The 21,571-nt window shown below is 39.7% G+C and overlaps 1 protein-coding gene across 12 annotated transcripts in view; it reads left to right on the forward strand.

Moving 5' to 3' along the window:
* The window catches only part of EML1 (EMAP like 1), a 122,354-nt gene that overhangs the window by 33,363 nt on the left and 67,420 nt on the right, over positions 1–21,571 (forward strand). For 3 of the 12 annotated variants that reach the window (XM_085580720.1, XM_085580723.1, XM_085580724.1), the window contains exon 1: positions 9,176–9,368. The exons of 3 other annotated variants lie outside the window; for them this stretch is intronic. In XM_085580720.1, the coding sequence (XP_085436846.1) occupies positions 9,302–9,368 (67 nt within the window). In that variant the 5' untranslated portion in view covers positions 9,176–9,301. Of the gene's footprint in view, positions 1–9,097; positions 9,369–21,571 lie in introns of those variants that run through there. 6 more of the 12 variants (XM_077783967.2, XM_021549680.3, XM_021549678.3 and 3 more) reach the window with 5 other exon arrangements.

The following is a 21,571-nucleotide window of genomic DNA, read 5'->3' on the forward strand; positions in this document are numbered from 1 at the left end:
GGAGGACATGAACAAAAGAGAAAATGACATTTTTTTTCTCCAGCCCTTCAGCAGTTTTGATCTGCTCAGTAGAGCTGAATAGATATTTTGCTCTGCTTCTGGCCTCTAATTGCACCATTTTCCACAAGTTCACATCTACAACAGCTGAAATTCATGAGTCACATGTATTCTTTTCCAGCATAAAGTATTATGTACTCCTTACTCTTGCATGGTCAAAAAATGGCATTTAATGTTATTTGTGAAGTTGGAAAAATGTCCTTTACCACAGTCTTATGTGGGTTTTCTTTAAAACATCTTACATATCTGAAATGAATGCCATCAACTTCTTTGAAATGTCTTTATTTTCTTGATTGGTCATACCAACAATAAATTGCATCAATATTGCAAAACTCTTTTTCCCCTGCTGAAATGAGTGCTGAATAAAAAATATCTGATATCTTGAAATAAAAGACATCATAAAAGAATGAGAAGATATTAAGGATGTTTAAATCTGAAAAACCTGAACCCAGAGTTTTGACTTTGCCAAAGGACTGTTTAATTGAGTGGAATCTCTGATGAGCATTAGGCAGCTAGGTTATTTGTAATTATTTCTGTGTAGAGTGCCACAAAGCTATATAACACTTTTTCTAATAAATAAAAAGGAATGAAAACAAGCATTCAGCTGAAGCTGATGGTGCTCTGTGAGGTTACATATGAATAATTAGCTCTTGACCTATTCTACCTATCCCTTAGTTTAGGGAAACTCATTCACCTTAATATGTGGATCTTTGGAGGTATAGTTTAGGCAGAAGATGCAAAATTATTCAGGGCAAGATTTCCCAGACATCTGTAAAATATACCATAAGTTGGTTAAAGACAAAACATTCATTAAAAAGCTGCTGATATGAAAATAAAAAAAAATTTAAGGAGGTGTTTAAGAGGAAGAATGCAAAGGAAAAGGTGGTAGACCCCTGCATAACTGGGCTGCAGGCTGATGAATAGGGCAAGATCTTAGCTTGGACTGCATGGTGGTCACAGAGTGTCCCTTGGCAAGTCCAGCCTTTGACCAGCCATTGAACACTGCAGGGGTTTTATGTTCCTAATTCTCTTGTTCATAACTGCATCTGCTTGTATAATTTATGGCATACAATACGTATACTTCTTTTGAGATTCACTCTATTATTTATTCAAGCATTTATTCTGTCAGAAATGGTGGGACAATGAGGGGTTATCCAGCATAAAAAAGTTGAAAAGATCTTGTCTTCTTGACCTTTTTTTTCCTGAATTATGACTGCTAATGACAAAATAATTTTCATTTTTCTTCCTGGTTTTCTCTTATTTCTTTGAAAGCTTGAGAGAGAAAAGTCAGGTGGTGAAATACTTAAGATTAAAGGGCTGCATCAGGAAACGTTTTGAAAATTAGGTAACTTGGTATCTGAGACAAATGTACGATTGTTCTTCATGCTTGGATGGCTGGCAGCCAGGCAGCAGGGCCTCGCTGGTTCTCAGGGCTTCATTCACACACTGCCATTATTGCCCCTATTACTTTTTCCTCCATCCAGGACTCTCTTGAATGCCACCACCAAAGAGAAGAATGCCACGCATGGCTTACCCTGAGGAGGATTAGTAATCCTACACCTTGCACTGGCTGGCAGAGGTGTTTTAAGAACAATCAGAATTCTTTCACCAAAGCCACATATTTTATTACTGTATGGACCTGATCCTGCCATGTTAACCCTGATGCCTATTTATGTTTCTGGGCAATTAAATAAGGTTTCTTTGGTTCAACCACTTCCTTCCCTGCATTTTATTTCTTACATTTTGTATGTTAAAAGGAGTTCTAAAGTGAAATTTATTTAAATTTCTGGATGCACTTGCTATGAACCTGCAGAAAGAAATTACTTTGAAAAAACACATTTAACACAGGATTGCTTTGATCACATTGTGGGCCTTGGGTGATTGTACAGACCAGAACAAGAAAAAAAAGTTTCTTCCAAGGAAAATTCTGTTCCAAAATAAATAAAAAAGTTTAATTCGGAAGGTAGTTACCCACAAAAATAAAAGCTACAGCCCATGCTGGAAATCAGTGTAAAGTAACGTTGAAAACTGTAGGAAATGATTATTTCCTATTGCTTCTTTCTCCAGACAGCCAAGCTTAGATTAGCTGATGATTTAACTGTTTCCTTCCATTCCCAGGTTGTGTCTTGTGATCTTGATCTGGGAAAGCAGAAATAAGCTGAGGCAGCAAGAGCAGTGGAGGGATGAAGGTGCCAATGTAGGTGGTCTTGGGCTCTGTAAGATATCAAACGAATCTGCAAGTGTAGTGGTTTGAAATTCCTGCCTAGTGCTTGTAGGTCACACTGCAATCCACTCTCCTGCTCCTCCACCCACTCAAGGGAAGCGCATGGAAATTCAGTGAGTTTGAACCAGTGGAGCTGGTATGGTTCCCTGCAGAAATAACCCACACCTTGCAAATGAAATACTGTCTTTTTCCTTCCCCTACCTCTTTTGGCATAATTAATATTATATCTGGTGAAAGACACAGAGGGATGGATAACTAAAACTTGAAGTTAAATTAGTTGAAGTGGTAAATGGGCTTATGTGATGACAGGAGTTAAAATTACAGGTAAACTCTGCAGTTATTTCCTGTTACTTGTTTAATAGCACAAATCAGTTTTTCCAATAAATCACTCACTAAAAGCAAGCATAACATATGAAATCACTAGAAGAAATACATTATTTTTTCCAGCTATCTCTCAGAAGATATATGCCATCATTCATTTTCCGTATCTGGGCAAGTTTCCAGTAATGTAGAAATGTAGAAAGTGCCATAAATGAGATTGTCTAGCCCCTTCTAAGATTAATATATTGAACCAACACAGTGCTTTGTCTTACCCACACATTTTTATGTGTGCTTTGTTATCTATATGGCTGACAGTAAATTCTCCTGGTACATATCAGTTCCCGCAAGATGCCCTTGATTGTGCTGGATCCCAAAAACAGTGAAACCATGACATGAGAAATGGGGAAATTTGGAATATCAATTCTGGTAAAGCACAAGTTTAAACTACTATCCTAACAGCCAGGGAATATAAAATAGAGTGCTGAGATCCTTCCTTCTCATCATAGGCACTGTGGGTACCTGTTTGCAGAAGAGAGAGATTTCTTTCTCACAGTGTAGCTGATGTATCCTTTGGACAAACATCTTGTTTTGTACTTCTGGGTTTTACATGTTCGTGTGAATTGTTACAGTCCAGTTAAAATGCTCCTTCTAAAAAGTGAACAGAATGGGTACTATAGAACCACTTTGTTAAAAAAATGGCAATTTTTGTGTACACCTTAAAATATCAACTTGCTATGCTGTTATTTAAATATCATTTTAAAGAAATATGTCTATATTATAGCTTACTCTAGTCTCATTCTTCTCTAATATAATTCAGAAGGTACAGATCTATGTAGCTGTGGCTTTATATAACTCAGACATTAAATTTTAACAAAGTATTATTTAAATATACATATAAAATAGATCTCTGGAATATATACTGTCACAGTAACATCTTTATCATCATAGCATAGAAATTAAAACAAAACTACTCTTCTCAGCCATGTGCAGAAGGGTGTCAGTGTGCTGCAAGCCACACAGAAGCATTACTTTTTCATAGTTGCTGAAATAATTTCCCCATACCTACATTTTGGGGCCCCCTGTGGTTCCAGTGGGTGCAGGAAAGATCCTTGTGCTGGAAGGGAATTCCCCCTGGGAAGTGCCACAGACCTGTAGGGATAAGCCTCCTGCACCCTGAATGGTGAACTGGGGAACCTGTGCCAAAGCTATTGTACCTGAAACCAGAAATGCCCGCCACAGGAGGCAGGATTTGTGCCCCTGGGTTCATAGATCTCCAAGAGCTCTGCTAGCAAAAGCTTTCAGACTGTTGAGGGCTGCAGCCACCAAAAATAGGGTTGCAGAACTGAGTTAGAACTGAAAACTCCTAAGGAGTAATTTTGAAGGGTGGAGGGATCATTTTGTGTGATGCCATCCATCACTGTGCCTCTTCCTGTCAATCTCACAGAGTATTAATATCTCAGAAGTGTTGTTTGCAGATTGCAATGGAATATGGAACAGGAGTTGCATTCCTGTTTATCTGTAGTACATTTTGCTTCTCATCAGTTTCAAATCTCAATGTCACAGCTGTGGATGTAGTAAGTCTGCACTCAGCCATTACATACATTGATGTGCACTGAACCCAAAGTGTTAGGGGGGTCTTGCAAACATAAGAGAGTTTCTACCACAAACAGTGTGCTCAAAAGCATTTCATAACAAACCATACAAGTAGTATCTTCAGTGTTTACGGGCAGGATATTCTCAGTAGACTCATATTGCAGATGGTGCAATAACTGGTAGTTATTATGGCTTGATTCTGTCACAGACTTCCCAGCATGACCTTGCCTGTGTCATGTTTTTCTTCCCATTTTCCAAATAAGCAAATAAAGCAAACATTTATTTCAAAAATGTGGTGCAAATCTAAAAGCATCAGTGTTTGCTGAGCAGCCTCCCATCTTTGAATAGGAAGAGTCATAGATGTGGAAAGCATTATTCTTTTCATCTTCAAAGTCTTCTCTTTGTATTTACAAACTAACCAATCTGCAAGACAGTATTTTTTTCCAGGGCAATATGTTTAAGACTATTCTTATTAATTATAGGGAAACTTCCATAATTCCAATATATGTAGTTCAAAACAACATGATATATACATGCATATTGTGACATATTTTCATTTGGATTGTTAAACCTGCATAGCTTTGATGGCTTCATCCCACATTTGCTATATTGTATTTTTAATGCACTCAGACTGTGCTGGTATAATGGTGATCCTCCTCTTATACCCCATCTTTCCCACATGCATGAAGTCTGCTTTGTAGTGACATTCATGAAGCTCCCTGCTGCGGCTGAAACACTGGAGTCCTGCTATTTAGAATTAATGATTATTCCAGTGGTTGAAGTGTTCTCACAAAGGAGACTGGGCAGCAAGGCACTTCTTCCTTTCCTACCACACTAGGACAGGAAACCTTTTTTGAGCCTATGATGGGATCCTGACAGCCAGTACCTTAAGGTAGTCTTAGCAGTGAGAAAAAGCCACTTCTGCAGAATGAAAACAATATATTCACTGCATGAAATTCTCTTTAAAAACCCAAACATTGCTGCTGCTTTCTGAATAGAAAGGGAAAACAAATAAACATTAAAAAAAAAAAGTATAAATCAGGATTTCATCAGATTTCAGGAATCTAAATCCAAAACTTAACCCCAGAGCTTCTCTCTGCTGAGTGCTGGCCTCATCCTGCTAGTTCCTAAACCAGGCATTGGCTATTCCTTCCCTAGGGCTCCTGCTGTGTGCAGCTTGCTCCTGCTGCTGCTGCTGGGTGTTGTGCTGCTCAGCCCTGGCAGCTTCTGTCAAAGCACTCTGTCCTCCAATGCTGAGGCAGGGCACTGTGCCTGTGCTATGATGCCAGCTTTCAGACCATCCAGCTCTCAGTGCTGGGGATGAACAGCTGGAAAAGATGCCCATTTCCTCTGTTTTGAATGAAATGATTCAGGGAGAAGCACACACATGGTACCTTGTGTTTTGGATTGCAGTCTAGGCCCAGGCACCAAGTGTTGCAGCACTTCAGCTTTTTAATGGATGAAACTTCTGACTCACAGAGGAAAAGCAAACCTTGAACAAGCATACAATTTAAAAACTTCCAGACTCAAGCAGAGGCCAACTGCTGCATTAAGTAAGACTGTGAATGGTGAAATGGACTCTTACATGTTAAATAGAAACACGGGGAGCTACAGAAATGAGCTTAGCTCCCTTTGATCACGCTGCCGTAAATGTGACCCATCAAATGATTGCTAAAGAGCTTGAGGGGATCTTCAAAAGTTAGTCATGGTAAAACAGATGCTATAATTATATCCAATGATAAATTTTAGCAAAACCAGCACATTTGCTGATGGTGCTAGATGCTTTGCCTGATGAAGATTTCTCTAGTTACAATGTACATTCCGTGTGCACAGCAGCTATCCAAGCTTCCCTGATCTGTTCAGCAGACAGGCTTTGCACTGACCTGAAAGAAGAGCCCTCCAGTCTCTGCGGTGAACTGAGCCTTCACCTCCTGTAAACTCTGCACAGAAGAGCTCACTGCACCTGATGCCATCAGCAGCTCTGCACAGCGGGCTTTGCCACTGGCAGCCAGATCCCAGCGTCCTTCCCTTAGCCAGTGCCACCTCCCCCACACAAAGCCGCTGGAAGCAGTGGCATTCAGCACAGACCCAGGGGACAGCTGGGAAGGGCAGGCTGTCCAAGCTACCACCACAGGGTGAAAGCAGCCCAATCCTGTTTTCAGAAGGGATAAAGGGAACATCAGCATTTTCAGGAATTGGATGTTGGTGATCCTAGTGAACCCCTCCCAACTCAGAATATTCTGTGATTTGGTGAAATTTGACTACAGCCTGGTAACAGGGAGTGAAAGCAAGTCTTCTTTGTCCTAATATTGGAGTATATGAACTCCTGAAAATTCAGCGAGGGATAGGTGAAAGCTCTTTTATTCTCACTTAGCTAAAAGTAATTTGCATTACACTACTCAAGACAAACAAAAGTTAAGTCATTAAGTATAAAATACAGCTTTCAAAAAGGTAACATCATACAGTTTCTGACTGCTAGCAGTCAGTGTGCACAAGTGTACAGCAACAAATCCTTTCCCGATACACCAGCCCCACTGTACTGCTCAGGATGCCACATTCCCACCTTTATGGTTTCACACTTACCAAAGAACTGGCTTTGAAATGTACAAATGATGCAGGCTACAGTATACTGAAAAATGGATAACTAAAAGTTTTTTGATGTTTCACCATACTATAAGAATTCCTAGAGACACATCAGTGCATCCTTCTAATCCATTGTGCCATTGTTCTCACAGCCAGACAGAATTTCTTTTTCATTTCATGCCTTGTGGTGCAGTTTAGTATAATGAGATTGTTACAGGTCTCAAAATCATTAAATTATGAAAGTGTTTCCCTCTTCTAAGCCTTGCTCTTAGAGTATAATGGAATCATAACAGCATCTGGAGACTGGAGCTGAGACCATTTTCTGTCACATCTCTGAGCTGATTTGCAGCATGCTGAGCTGAAAGGTTTCACAGACACCGTCACTGTTAATTTCAGTGGGAAATCTATTGTAAGGTTTTACGTGTTGCATCTCTCACCAAGGATATATTAGATTTGAGTTTCTAAGTGACTTTTAATTTCTACTCTCTGAAATGGAGCTGCATTGCCTCTTTCTGGTCTTTCTCTTACCTTGATAAATTTCATAAAAGCTACCGGGCATTTACTTCTCTTATCTTTTTAGCAATCTCACTGACAACACAGTTTTTATTAGAAACATAATACTTTTAGATAGCATAGGTTTCATAATTTTATTTTCCAAAACTTAGACATCAGAAGGAGGTAGAGTTAAAATAATATTGACATCCTCTGGTGAGCACACCTCTTGTCTCAAGATGGTGGAAAATAAGCACACTAAAACACTTCTCAACCTCAAAAATAATAACCAAATGATGGCAATAATGTTTCAAAATGAAGGAAATGTTTAGTCAGAATTTTTACTGAAAATGAGCTTAATTTTTCTATTGTTGCAATTTGTCTGCCAAAAATCCCATATATGTCTTTCTCCATTTGTAAAATGCTTTAGAATAATATAGCATCTTTGAAACTTTTGATGGCTTATGAATGAGAAAGTCATGAGAAAACCTAAGGGCTCTGTGTTGTTTTTAAAGATGAGAAACAGTCATGTCTCATTTCAAACACTAAGAATACCTGTACACCTTTGTAGTTTTGAAGTATTTCTCTTTTTTTTTTTTATCTCTGGTTTTGGTTTTTAAAAATATATCATTAAATTACCACAATTTTCTGTTATTTATAGCCCACAGCTATGAAATGCGGTTGTTTTTGTCTGATACAATTTAAGCATATGAGGCTCGTGCTGGAGATGACTTCAACTCTACCAATATTGGCACTGGCGATTCAAGAGGGAGCACTTTTCACTCTGCTTTAACATGGAACTGATATCTCTGCCTAATTTTATAGCACGCTTTTGTGTTAGCACTGCCACGGTTTAGTGGTTGGTGAAAAGACTCACATATACCAAACCCACGCCTGTAAATGGATCCACATGATGGAACTGCCCTGCAGAAAGCTTCTGAAAGGACTGGAGACTGAAGACATGTGTTAAGTGCTTCAGCATTTTTCAAGATGAAAGGTGCTATAGATGTGCAATGAACTATTTCGCTTGTGTCTCTTGAGGACCTTGAACTAAAAATGCCTTTCAGTCACTGGACACTTCAACATTCCTCAGCACAGAAATTGAAGCCCAAAATGTATCAAATAATTTTACAATATTACTAGCCACCAGTTTTGGGCCACTACCTTCATCTCATCACGAACGGACATCATGAATATACCTAGATAAAAACATGTTAAACAGTCAAAGCTCTTTTAGTATCCTGTATTGGGAAAGCGTATCGCTCTTCAAACTACTTAGTTTAAACTGTATAAAATGCCATAAGGAATTACAATGTGTATATTTCTTTTCGGTTTTCTAAGAGAGTGTCAGTTACAATGTTATCGTGACAGCTCCATCCTGTAGCCAGGAGGATCGCCACTGAAATCAGTGGAGGGCGTAAGGTGCAATTACAGGCAGGCTGTTGCTTCGGTGGAAGGACCGAGAGGAGCCCCGGATAAGGCGGCAGGGAGGGATGCTGAGGCAGAGTCCGCGGGGCTCCCCGGCCGCACAGCTGCCGCCGCAAAACCCCTGCCCCGCACGCTGGGGCGCTCCAGCCCTAACCGAGTCCGCGGCGGTACTCGGGGTTAACCCCGGGTGATCGGCGGCCATCTCCCGCCGCAGGGCCGGGCAGCGCCTCTGCTCCCCCTCGGCCCGATCGGGACGCTCGGTGTGGCCGAGCGGCGGCAGAGCCCCGGCACGGCAGAGGGACCGCGCGGCCCGTCCTCGTCTCCGCGGCCCGGAGCCGGCTCCCCGCCCGCCCTGCCGCCCCCCGGCCCGCCCCGGCCCGCCCCGGCCCGCCCCGCGGCTCTCCCCCCGCGCCTCGGCGGCGGAGCGCAGCGGAGCGGCCGCCGCCCCAGCCGCGGCGGAGTGAATGGGTTGCCATGGCAACTGAGTGAGGCAGGCAGCGAGGCCGCCGCGGCCCCAGCCGCCTCCGCTCCGCAGCGTGTGGGCGAGCAGGCAGCGGGCGGCCGCCGGGACAGCCGAGGGGACGCCGGGAGCGCGGCGGCAGGATGGAGGACGGCTTCTCCAGCTACAGCAGCCTCTACGACACCTCCTCGCTGCTCCAGTTCTGCAACGGTAAGGGCGGCGGCCGGCCCGGCAGCGGCGGGGTCCCGGCGCTCCGGCGGGGCGGAGGCGGAGGCCGGCGCGGGGAAGGCAGCGCCGGGAGCGGGCCTGCTCCGGGCTGCCGCCGGCGTCTCCTCCGCCCGGGGCCGCCCGGCGCCGCGGCGCAACTCGGCGAGAAGAGGAGGAGGAGGGAGGAAACTTCACCCCCTTCAGCCTCCCCCGTTATTCGGCGGGAAACCTGCCAGACCTCGGGGCGCCTCTGCGAGCAACTTCTGCACGTCCTTCATGGGGATATGCGGAGATACGTGTGCGTTATGTGGATGCTGGAGATGTCTGTGTGCATCTTTCCCAAAGGCAGATCTGGTAGCTCAAGCGATCGCCCACCGCTGCGTCTCTCCGTTACGCGTATACCAACATACAAGCACATATATACATATATATAAATAAACATATATATATGTGTGTCTAAGACGTGTATTTATATGCATGAGCTGCCCGTGACCCCGGGGGCGCAGTGGGACGCCGCGGCGGGGGCAGGTGTCGTTCAGCCCCTGCCCGCCCCCGCTCCAGAGCCCACCGGCGCCGCTCTGCGCCGGCCAAGGGCGGCCTTGAGGTGCGAGATGCCTGTGCGGAGTTCCGGGAGTTGGCCTGCAGTTACTGATTTTTCTTTCTGCTGTTTTTTTAAAGTAGGGGTTATTGGGGTGGTGGCGTCACCTGGGTGGCAGCATGACAGGGGAGCTGGCAGGCTGCAGTGATGGGTCGTAAAAAAGGAAGGAGGTGAGGAGCTGCCAGTGTCCTCACAGGCAGTATTGGAGATTGGCCTGCATAGTTCTTGGGATTATTCAAGTAGCTAACATTTTCCTTGAGGGAAATAAATCCGCTATTCTAAATACTACAGAGAGTTCTTCATGGTAAACTGTAATCTCAAAATACTTTACTTTGATATGAGTTCTTGCTTTCTAGGAGCAAAATTGTGAGCATTCATAATCTCATCTTTCATATTTGTAGATCTCTTATTCCTCTACATTTTAGCAGTGGTCTCTGCTTTCTACTGCTGTCTGAACAGCTGAAGTCAGGTTCATACAAAATTGCTTCATGACAGCAACTACATCAGACATAGCTGCCTCTTTCCTTGGAAGCTGTGAGGATGATAAATTTCACTTTATTTTCTTTGTGGTAGGGTGCAAGAAAGAGACAGATTTGCAGAAAACTTGGTATGTGTGTACCTGGAGATTGTGAGAGCAGTTTTTTCAGTGTAGCAGGAGTTGTGTGCGTGGGCTGTGCATTGTGCAGTGACACTGTATTTTTGGAGCTCTTCAGGAGAGAAAACTATGACTGTGTACAGGGGTTGTACACTAATAGCAGATGCCTGTTTTGCCTAAACTTAATAAATATTTCATTTTAAGTGTTTTTAATAAGGAAACATACAGCATTGTATTTCAAAATTTATACTCTAATCCATTTATAAGCAAGCTGTCTTCCTACCGCATTCCCTGAGCTTTGCTTTTACAATGGTCATGATAGTAACCTGCATGTGGGAGCAGAAGGAGTAGCATCACTTTCTGAATAGTTTGAAAAAGCAGAGTAGCTTATTCCTGTGGACTGGCCCTCATGTTGTTTTGGTAACTCTGAGCATCTATTATACTCGGTGGAAATAAGCCATATGGATTTATACTGTACATAGGTTTTAAAATCTTAGTTAATCCTTAAGTATTATATTCTAGAATATGTTTCTAGAACAAATCACTTGCTTAGCTTTGTCTCATTGTAGATAGCAACCTCAAGGGCTGTTGTAAGTTTGTATTATTCTGTGCTTACAAAAAAAAGTGGTTGAATTCAGAAGCCCTTCAATTAACAAGTTAGCCTTTAGTGAGACTATATTAAATGAGATGAGAAATTAAAGATAATCAAGCCTGTGAGTACAGCCTTGAGGTAATCAGGTATTTTGCACATGGCCCATGAGGAAGAAAATACAACTAGAAGATGCCAGTGAGGGTTTTGATGTTGTAAAGATGTAAATAAAATTGCTTTACAGGAAACTGGAAAGCTTTTGCATGTATAATGGGCAGTATGGAAAATGATGTGAAGTTGGGAGTAGGGCAGACATATAGAAGAAACCAAACAAAATAAGCAAGTGGTAGAGATAGAAAGACAATATGATTTTAGTATATGGTAAAGTGAAATACAGAATAGCTGGTAAGCATTCAAAGTGATCATTGTTGTATGCTGTAAAGGTTCCTGTTCTGAATAGGATTCATTTTAGTTGCACAAGAAAAGACATGGTGGAATTTTCTGGTGCTCTCAAACAGAATAAATGATAAAGAGATGGCCTGTATGTATTATTTCAAAATATCAGGATGCAAAGGCTGTGCTCCTGAAAAAATATCTGTGGGTTACCTGTGGGGTAGCAACCAAGGTCTAGCTTGGGCCAAGGATGGCTGCAGCCCCTCCCACTTCTCAATGCATTCTCCTTGTTTGGCGTGGGTGGGAGCCCAAGAGGGCACTGGGAGGGAGGGAGCAGTAATGGGCAGGAAGCTGTGATGGGGATGAGGGAACAGGACCTTGTCTTGTGGAGGACCTGGTCAGGGAGAAAAAAGTTAATATGAGAGCAGATTTGCCCCCAACTTGCTCCTTTCTTTCTAGAAAGGGCCCTGGGTTAGGGAGAATTTGGGTCTTCCCTCACATGCAGATTTAGTTTTCATGATTATTTAGTAATGTGTTTTTACGGCTTGTGATGTGTAAAAAATAAGGTAAGTGGAGAAGGAAGGGAGCGAAGAAAGAGGGTGAGGAAAATATGTTAGTTTTGAGCTGCATGTAAAAATCTAGGGCAAATATTTAGCACAGCTAGTTCAAAGCCACCTACTTTCTTCAAACTCCTTTTTACAGAATAGTAAAGCTACAGTTGGCATTTGAGAAGTACTGTGTTAATGAACACAAGTGTCAATCTGAGATAACATCAAAGCAAGAAATACAAACTTCCAATGTGATTTTAGGCAACTTATTTCATTCTTGATGCCTTAGTTTCCTTAGTTGTAAACTGAGCAGAAAGTGCGTGCCTGCTTTGGAGGAGTTGATCATAGCTATTAATTTGTTTGGTATCTCCATCTTCAGTTTCAGAGGACAGTCTTCAGATGCACAAAATGTTTTGTTAATTGCTCTGTCTGTTCTGTTTGTTTATTTTTAAGAAAGACACTAAAATAAATCCTCTTAAAGCCCAAGGACAGTTATAGGACAGTTATCAACTTACGTGTCACTTTCCAGGTAATGAAGGACTCTGTTGGTTTATTTTGCATGTTATAAGGTACAGCTTAGATAATATTAACTGTGCCTGGTTATAGATACCTTTCTTGGTATAGGAGTTACTTTTAGGTAGAAAGCCAGTATGTTTATCTACAGTCAATCAGGTTGTTAGTCATGCGTTATTTAAACTGAAGGTAAAAGTGGAAGGATACTGATAAGGTGAGATAATGTTGAGGTTTTTAGCATCTGCTTAAAAACTGGTGGAGAGAACCATACTGAACATGAAACCCTACCAAACAAGACACATACTGGAATTGGAGACAGTGCTCATCTCGCCTCCAGCTGATTTACTAAGCTGCAGCTGTGATCAGTGCTGATTATAGACAGGTTGGGAAGACATGTAGGGTGTGGGCAGAGTTTTGTAGGTCCTCTGACCACAGATCCCTATCTATCTATTCTCTATCTATTTACACAGCCTTCCCCACAGTAATAGCTCTGGGCAGGATTATTAGGTATGTGAAACGTAAAGGGTGAAATCTGGAATTCCTGCAAAATGCCTATGTAGACTTAAAGATGGAAGTGAAAATTTATCTATGATTTCTTTGGAACTTGTAGCATCTTTTAAATGTCCTTCATGAGCTACTGGGAAAATCATGCTTGTCAAATGGCCATTCCTGCAACTACAAATGCCTTGTTTGACAGAAGGTTCAACTTCAGAGTATCTGGGTAAAGCAGTAAAAAAAAAGTGTGAAACATTATTTCTTAATGAAATTGATGTATTTGGCAAGGGACTCCATAATATTAATTACAGTTCTGTTTAACAGATTACCTGAAGAGTAATTGTTAGTAAAAAATTTACAGTTAGAGAAAAATTTAAATTTATGCAAACTATGCTATAATTTATTTTTAAAAAAGAGCAGAATAATTACACAATATGCAGAGTTGGAAGGGACCCACAAGGGTCTGATCATCCAACTCTTAGCCCTGCATAGGACTATCGATACAGAAGCATGCCATGTGCCAAGAGCATTGTCCAGATGCTTCTGAACCCTGTTCAGTGCCCAAGCACTCTGGATGAAGAACCTTTCCCTGATATCCAACCTAAACTTCCCTTGACACAACTTCTGCCTCTGCCCTCTGGTTCTAACACTGGTCACTGCAGTGGCTGCCCATCCTCTTCCCCTCATGAAGAAGCTGTAGACTGTGATGAGGTCTCCTGTTCTCCAGGCTGAACAGATCAATAATAAAAAAAAAACCTCTTAAGAAGTAACAGTTCCTTTTGGCTCCCTCGCCTCAAAATCACTAAGTCATATTAAGATTTTTGATAAGTGATAATTTTGATAATTGTCAGTCACTCTTAAGTCATGAAAAGTAAATTGTGTGATTCAGTTTTTGTCACTCTATTTATGGTTTGAATCTTCTGCTTCTGTAATTCTCCTCCATTCCTGAAAACAAATTGAATATGTGTACCTCTTCTCTCTGACTCCTGTATGTGCAAGTGGAGCAATGCCTATCAGTGAGGAAGTGAGCACCACAAACAGGAAATCTCTATGGACAGTATTATTTTGGTAGTTGTCTCTTCTTTCCCATTTGACTCTCACACTTCCTCTCCTCAACCTTACTAAATGCAGCCAGTTACCCTCTTCCTACAGCTGGACCAAAGTCACACAATATGGAATGGGTTAGGGAAGGAACAATGGTAAGTTGAGCCTTGTAGCTTTCAGGGCACTGGTTCAAATCTGTCAAGGGCTGGAAGAGACTGTAATTTGTTTTACTGTGATCACTTCCTAGCAATAATGCAAAACAAAACTGGATTTAATTCAGTGTTCACTGGGCAGATTCATGCATTCTGTGTAGGAAAAGGTGTTGCAAGCAAGTTCAAAAAGATGTTGCAAACATGTTAATAGCATTACTCATGTTGTTTTTCTCAGAAGTTGAAAACAACACAGTCAGAGAGACAAATCAGGCTTTCCCACGTTTCATCTCTCGACCTCTTCTCTCCAGAACAGCAGCATGTTTTGAATGGAGGCCATGCCCCACTTGAATATTCTATTGAATATTCTACCAGTTTTGTAGGACATAAGATTTTATTACTTTAGACAGCATTGCTTAGACAGTATTTTCTTAATTTTTCTTTCAGTGAGATTTGTTCTGGCTCTTGCAGTCAAACTCTTAACTGAAATGCTGAATTGGACTCTACATTGTGTCAGTTTTATGCATTTTGGAGCTATACAGAGTATAAGTTGATTCTAGAATATTTTTCTTCACTACTGGAGTAAAGCAGAGGGAGAGGTGGCGTACAGAAACACTTTTTTTGTTGGTATGTGCAGTAATTGAATGCAGAATAAATCAGTATGCTATGAATTAAAAATAACTTGCTGCAATGGACACTTGCACAATATATATTGTTAGCTTATTAGAGCTCAAACTATTATTGCTAATAAGACACTATATAAGTAAACTGAATTTGTTGCCCTTTAATTAGCTATTTATTTCCAAAACATGAATTATTAACACTTGTATTAGTCATGAATGGTGTTAATTATAGTTACTGGAATTTAATTTTTTTCCTTTTTTTTTAACTAAGCTTCTAAAAACAAATGAAAATGTAGACCAGTCATGAAAGAATCCTCTAGTGATAGTTAAACCTCAACAGAGAATCTGTGTCAGTGTTAGCAATATGAAGAGAAGCTACAAGTATCAAGTATTTTATCATGAATAAAACAACATACAGAATTGCAAATTAAAGCATTGGGCTCTCAGCAGAGAAACATGCTTTATCTGATCTTCAAGGAGTTTTTAAAAAATTTAATAGTACTTTAAGGAGCTGATAAAATATATGTTTTAATTTCTGATTAAAAATAGCAAATCTGAAATTCTTTTATAGAACCTTAAACCACGTGCAAATAATTCAAATAAGATTAAAATCATATTAAAAGTACATTATTAAAAAGTGGATATACGTGAGGAGACAGTGAGGGAGTGCACCAATCAGTGACATACATTTTAATAGGTTTTATTCTGACTTCCCTCTTCTTTCTCCTTTCCTTAGGAATTTAAGATGAAGATTTTAAAGTTGATGTGCAGTTCTTTTGTCAAGAGAAGTTTTGTGAAGCTGTAATAAAGAACCTGTCTTTTGATCTCTAAAATCTTGAGGATGATGAGAGAAAATAAGTAGGAAGTTTGTATGAAATAGTGTAATGACTACATTTTTTGTCGTGTGCTTGCTCTTTGCAAATGACACTAATTGGGCAACCATAAGGAATTGTGAAAGCTTAAAGGGAGTGCAAAAGGAGCTGTGGATGAAGCTCTTCTTCCATGATTCACAATTTAAAATGTTCGTCCATTACATAATTAAAATATGGAAGTAGCTCCCTGAGGTTTTTTAGGGAGTTGGGGTGGGGATAATGATATGTTAACATGATTTCACTAAATTAATTCTTTGAAAAGTAATTAAGTGAGATTGTCCATACTCCATTACTTCCAAAGGGTAAAATCTGACATGGTCTATCATATTTTCATCTTGCTTTGAAATGACAGATTACTGAATAAATATATTACATTCATTTGAAAACTAGCATTGGAGATCTCTAGCATTGTTTTTAGGTATTACGAAATGTAGAAACTAATCGCCGTTTTGGATTTAAAATCTGAAATAAACACTTCATTGTGATAAAATCAGTTTGCATTTCTTAATGGCATAGACCCTGTATTTGATTGGAAACTTCCATCAAGATTCCTGCAGACAGGAATGAAAACATCTTTTCTGGTTTTAAGTATGACTTCTATAATCTGTTGCAGGCCAATAGGTGAAGCATTGTTACTGGCTTTTAGTCATCTGAGAATTGAGTGTGAACAGGAGCCTAAAGCTTTGAAATGTGAGGCTCCTAAGATGCAGAATAGATGAGCACATTTCAATATGTAAATAGAGAAACAACCTTTCTTTCAAGCTAGTAAAGGCAAGTATTTTCAAATTAAAACTTTGTAATGAACCTTGTATTTTATGAAAATTAGATCTTTTCCTTACAACTGTGTTGGAAAACATAGTAGACTGAAACAGCCTTTGACGTTTCCCAGTACAGCTCCTGTACATTCAAGTGGGGCTAACTGGGCACTGGTGTCTAGAATTTCCTTGAGGCTGTTAAAGGCTTCTGTACCCTGAAGTCAGAAGCATTAGGAGCAGCTCTTTATTTTTTTTTCCTTTGGTGAAAAAAAAAAAAAGTCCCTTTGATACCTGAGAAAGATCCTGAGAAACAGTTTCATATTTATTTTATGCTTACTAAAACCAACTACCATTTTGTTGCTTCCTTTTCCCCTTCCCTATGCAGCAATTCACAAGCTGTTTTACCCAGATCTCTTGCTGCCTAGAAAGCATCCTTCCATCTCCCCCGTGGAGATGCTGCTTTAAAGAGCTTGCAGGATGTGGCAGGTGGGTCCTCGTGCTGCCCTGGAGCAGGTAGGTCAGGGTTTGGGTGTCACCCACATTGTCCCACTGCAGTGCCCGATGAACTGTGTGGTGCCGGAGGGCGGCTTCTTGGAGGTGACCGAGGTCTGTGGCTACATGGGTGGTCCAGCAAGGCTGGCTGGGCCACAGGGGGCAACGGGGTCTTTATCTAAACTGATAAAAACCTTGCAGGCATTAGCATATTCTGAGGCTCAGGCCAGTCTTTATTCAAACCAGTGTCTGCATTCCTACCAAATGCAGGCCAGAATTATAGGGCAGTGGCAGACAGGACTATGCCATCGTTTTTAAGTTACTCACTGTGAACCTAAAGATTGAATTTTGAATTAAATTTTAAGATTGAATTTAAGGAGTTGCTGTCCATGTATTATATGAAGCAGTGTTATAAAGCACATGTATAATACCTCAGTGTAACACAGTAAATAATTACTGATGTGATTTGGGGTAAGAAGCAAAATCCAGACAATGTGCAGGTGATAGAAATTGTGGACTTCAGTAGGACTGAACTTTGAAACTCTGGAAATGATCATGGCAAAACCCGGTTGAATCTAAAAAAATGAGTATTCTTAGTAATTTTGGCTCTCATAGTAAAATATGTATCTATTAAAATTTAGTGAATTCTGTATAATGCCATGCCAGGGAGGAGGTGTGAGGGTAGATTCTTGCTTTTGCTCCCTTTTGTGCTAGATAGTGTGAGAAGTCCTCATGGTAGCTGTATTTCAGTTTGGAAATAAGTGATTTCCTCTGTGTTCAGAGGTTTTAATAAACTAATGAGGGGTCCTTTGGGACTAAATATTTTATACAATTTTTAAGTTAAGCATTTATATGTTTTGCAAGGCTTGAGACCTTTCTCTACTGAGAAGTGAGAAGAGATCCATTTATAAATTTGGGGGGTTGGTTGCAGACCCCGGTGTAGGCTGGGGTTGGCTACTGGTGGCATACAGACAAGCCTTTTCTTGACTGGTGTACTGCTGGGTCTTGCAGCTGAAGGGCTGAAAGAGGCATATCTAAGGTGCACTAGCTCTGTGAGGCTGCACTTCAGCACGTGCTATGTCCACCTTAGCAGGAACTATGGGACAAGAGAAAGAAATCTGTAAAGCAAAACAGTTTGTGGTGAGGGCTGGGGTATCCAGTGTCTCTGCATTTACTGTGGGCTAGCTCTAAGATAATGCCATGTACCAAACACACTTCAGCACTGGGGTGCTGCTGCTGTGCTACTGGAGTGCTCTCCCAAGGCTTGGCCTCTCTATGAACCAAAGAGGGGTGATGGGTGACAAGCACTGCATAAACATCCTTGGGTCCAAACTGAAATATGTATTGAGAGTTGTGGTGGCTAGACCTGGGGCAGTTGTATTGTCACAGTCTTTGAGAGATGTTTTCTTCCACTCTCTAGTCTTTAACCATTGTTCATTCTGATTGGGAAGTAACACGGTCAGTACACCAAGAGAGAAGTTTCTTCCTTGTTGTTCTGGTTTTCTTGAGACTTTTAATATCCTGAACAAGAGACTGTAGGACCTGTGTTTGGCTTGAGCACTTCTTTAGGTCTGAAGATTCTTTTAACAGTTTCTCTGTCAGAAAGGTCATTATGAGTGTTGGTCATGTTCAGAACAAAAAATTTAAAACTCCAGACTTCTTTCTTTTGAGCAAGTTTTAATGGATCAGAACTAAAACCAAGGCTTTACATTTGCAACAGTTCTGCTTTACTGAAAGATCTATGTCATTTTTAAGGCAGAAAGATGAGAAATAATATGGATGTAGCAGTCTACCTGTCCTTTTTATTATTTAATAGCTTGGTGTTTCCATCTCTGGTTTGAAAGATGAATAAATAGGATACAAATAGTAAGGGCTTTGGTTATGGGGTTCCCTCCCCAGATTGTTATTGTTATTGATTATTGTGTGGTGGGTCTTGCTTAGATTGTTTTTGCTGCATTGGATCACCTGTTATTTGAAAGACTTGGGATAAGCATGTTATCTGTGCAAACCTGGAAAAAAATGGTTCTGACTATCACACCAATAGTATTTCAGAACAAATGTATAGCTGAATTACATTGTTAGTTATTTGAATGGTATTTCAGCTTTCTTTTATGATCTGGAGGCTTTGTTTTGGTTTTAGGAAAGAGTTAAATAACTGAGTTGTGGGATTAAATGTTCAGCTATGGAATTGAAAAACGGTTGCTGTTGTGTTAAGTGAATGCTTTATAACTGAAATTCATGGAAGTTGGAAAACACATTTGTTGGTATGGTCTCCCGAGAGCAATATATTTGTATCTACTCACTTATTTTTTATGGAGCATAGTGTTTTAGGCATTAGGGTGAAACTTTACAGCAGTGAACAGAGTAGTGTGATTTATTCCAGCATTGCCTCATGTGTAAATTATTTGAGAGATTCTGTTCTGTAGCTGTCAGTTCTTGGTAAGATACTGTTGCTTGTATTTTAGCTTCTTCTGTGAGCACATACCCCTGGGTGATTGATCTGCTTATTTCTAAATTTTGTTTAAATAGGGGGAGTCCATAGCAGGCCAACCTACCACTTCCCACCCTCCCACAGGGCCAAGATGAATCAAAAGAACTCTTTCTCCTTTCATCTGCCCTTTTAAAATTAAATGTACCTTGTTTCTGATGCATATGGATGTAATACAATCATTTTTCTAACTTTGAAGATGAGTAACACAACGTGATAATGTTTCAACTGTTTCAATGAAATGAAAGGATACAAAGTAACATAGATGGGGAGACAAAGGGATGTTAAAGATGACAGGCTCAGTCCTTCAGATGTTATGTGATAAGAGGGTGTATAGTGTTCCTTAGGAGTAAAGGTTAATAAACCAGAGAGCTGTGGGAGCTGGAAGATAGCACTGTAAAATTCAGAAGATGGAGGTTAAATGGATTCTGAGGGCAAACCTGTTGCCCCTGCCCCACTGCCCATTTCCATTTTCACCTGGGGCTGATAAAGCCACACCACAATGTGCAGCTGCTCCAGAGGAAGGTCTTGTTTCCCCTTCCCTCACTTGCTGTCTGTGGTTTTACCTACTTGATGGACTAAATTGTCAGGAGTTAGTTTAACATGCTAACCTAACAGAAGAAAAAAAAGTAAAACCAGGCAGTATCTGTGTGTGGTATTTGGGTTTTGATTTTGCTGGGTTTGTTTTCTGCCAAGCTGGAGAATTAAATCAGTTTCCAGAGGCAGCAAAAGATAAGTTGTAGGAGAAGGGGGTGCTGCAGGCAAACTGGGGGCTTCTAGAATGGCCATTGTGTCTTGTGGAACTGGACCCTTGCTTTTGTCAGTGCAGCTGCTTGTGGCACCATGTGTTGCACAGCATCAATAAATGAATACAGAGTCCCCATCTGTTATGTAGCAGGTAGAAGTGATCCCCTTTTTCCTGTCTTGTGCCAGCCATAGTGGTGGTAGGCAAACTTGAGAGCAGCAATACGAGTAAGGGCAGTACAGAGTGAAGAACACGCAGCTGCTGAAGCTTAATCTGAGGGAAACTACTTTTTGACTGCTACAAATATGATTGAAAATTGAATTAAGGTTCATCAAGGTGGAAAATTACTATGCATCATGATTTTCCGCATTTTAAGTCCACCTACCCATTCTAAAACTGAGTGAACTTTGTTTGCCAAGTGAAGTTTCCATGAAAGTTTTTCCATTAGATCCCTGCTGTCTTTCTTTGGTGAATGTTTTTGTCATTGTTTTCCATCTGTGTCTGTGTCTTGTTTGGTTTAGGTCTCCCTAGAACTACTAATCTCAATCCGTTTGTTTAATCCTTTTTATGTGCTCTTCAGAATATGACATAGTCATTTAAAAAAATCATGAGTCCACCCAGGCACACACAAGTGTACTCAATATTTTTTAAACTGAATTTTTTTTTTTTTTTTTTTTTTTTTTTTTTTTTTTTTTTTTTTTTTTTTTTTTTTTTTTTTTTTTTTTTTTTTTTTTTTTTTTTTTTTTTTTTTTTTTTTTTTTTTTTTTTTTTTTTTTTTTTTTTTTTTTTTTTTTTTTTTTTTTTTTTTTTTTTTTTTTTTTTTTTTTTTTTTTTTTTTTTTTTTTTTTTTTTTTTTTTTTTTTTTTTTTTTTTTTTTTTTTTTTTTTTTTTTTTTTTTTTTTTTTTTTTTTTTTTTTTTTTTTTTTTTTTTTTTTTTTTTTTTTTTTTTTTTTTTTTTTTTTTTTTTTTTTTTTTTTTTTTTTTTTTTTTTTTTTTTTTTTTTTTTTTTTTTTTTTTTTTTTTTTTTTTTTTTTTTTTTTTTTTTTTTTTTTTTTTTTTTTTTTTTTTTTTTTTTTTTTTTTTTTTTTTTTTTTTTTTTTTTTTTTAAATAAATAAATAAATTTTTTAAAATATTTTTTTTTTTTTTTTTTTTTTTTTTTTTTTTTTTTTTTTTTTTTTTTTTTTTTTTTTTTTTTTTTTTTTTTTTTTTTTTTTTTTTTTTTTATTGGAATGGAATGGAATGGAATGGAATGGAATGGAATGGAATGGAATGGAATGGAATGGAATGGAATGGAATGGAATGGAAT

This window comes from Lonchura striata, chromosome 5 (genome assembly GCF_050655825.1).
Source record: "Lonchura striata isolate lonStrDom1 chromosome 5, ASM5065582v1, whole genome shotgun sequence".
Classification (NCBI taxonomy): Eukaryota; Metazoa; Chordata; class Aves; order Passeriformes; family Estrildidae; genus Lonchura; species Lonchura striata.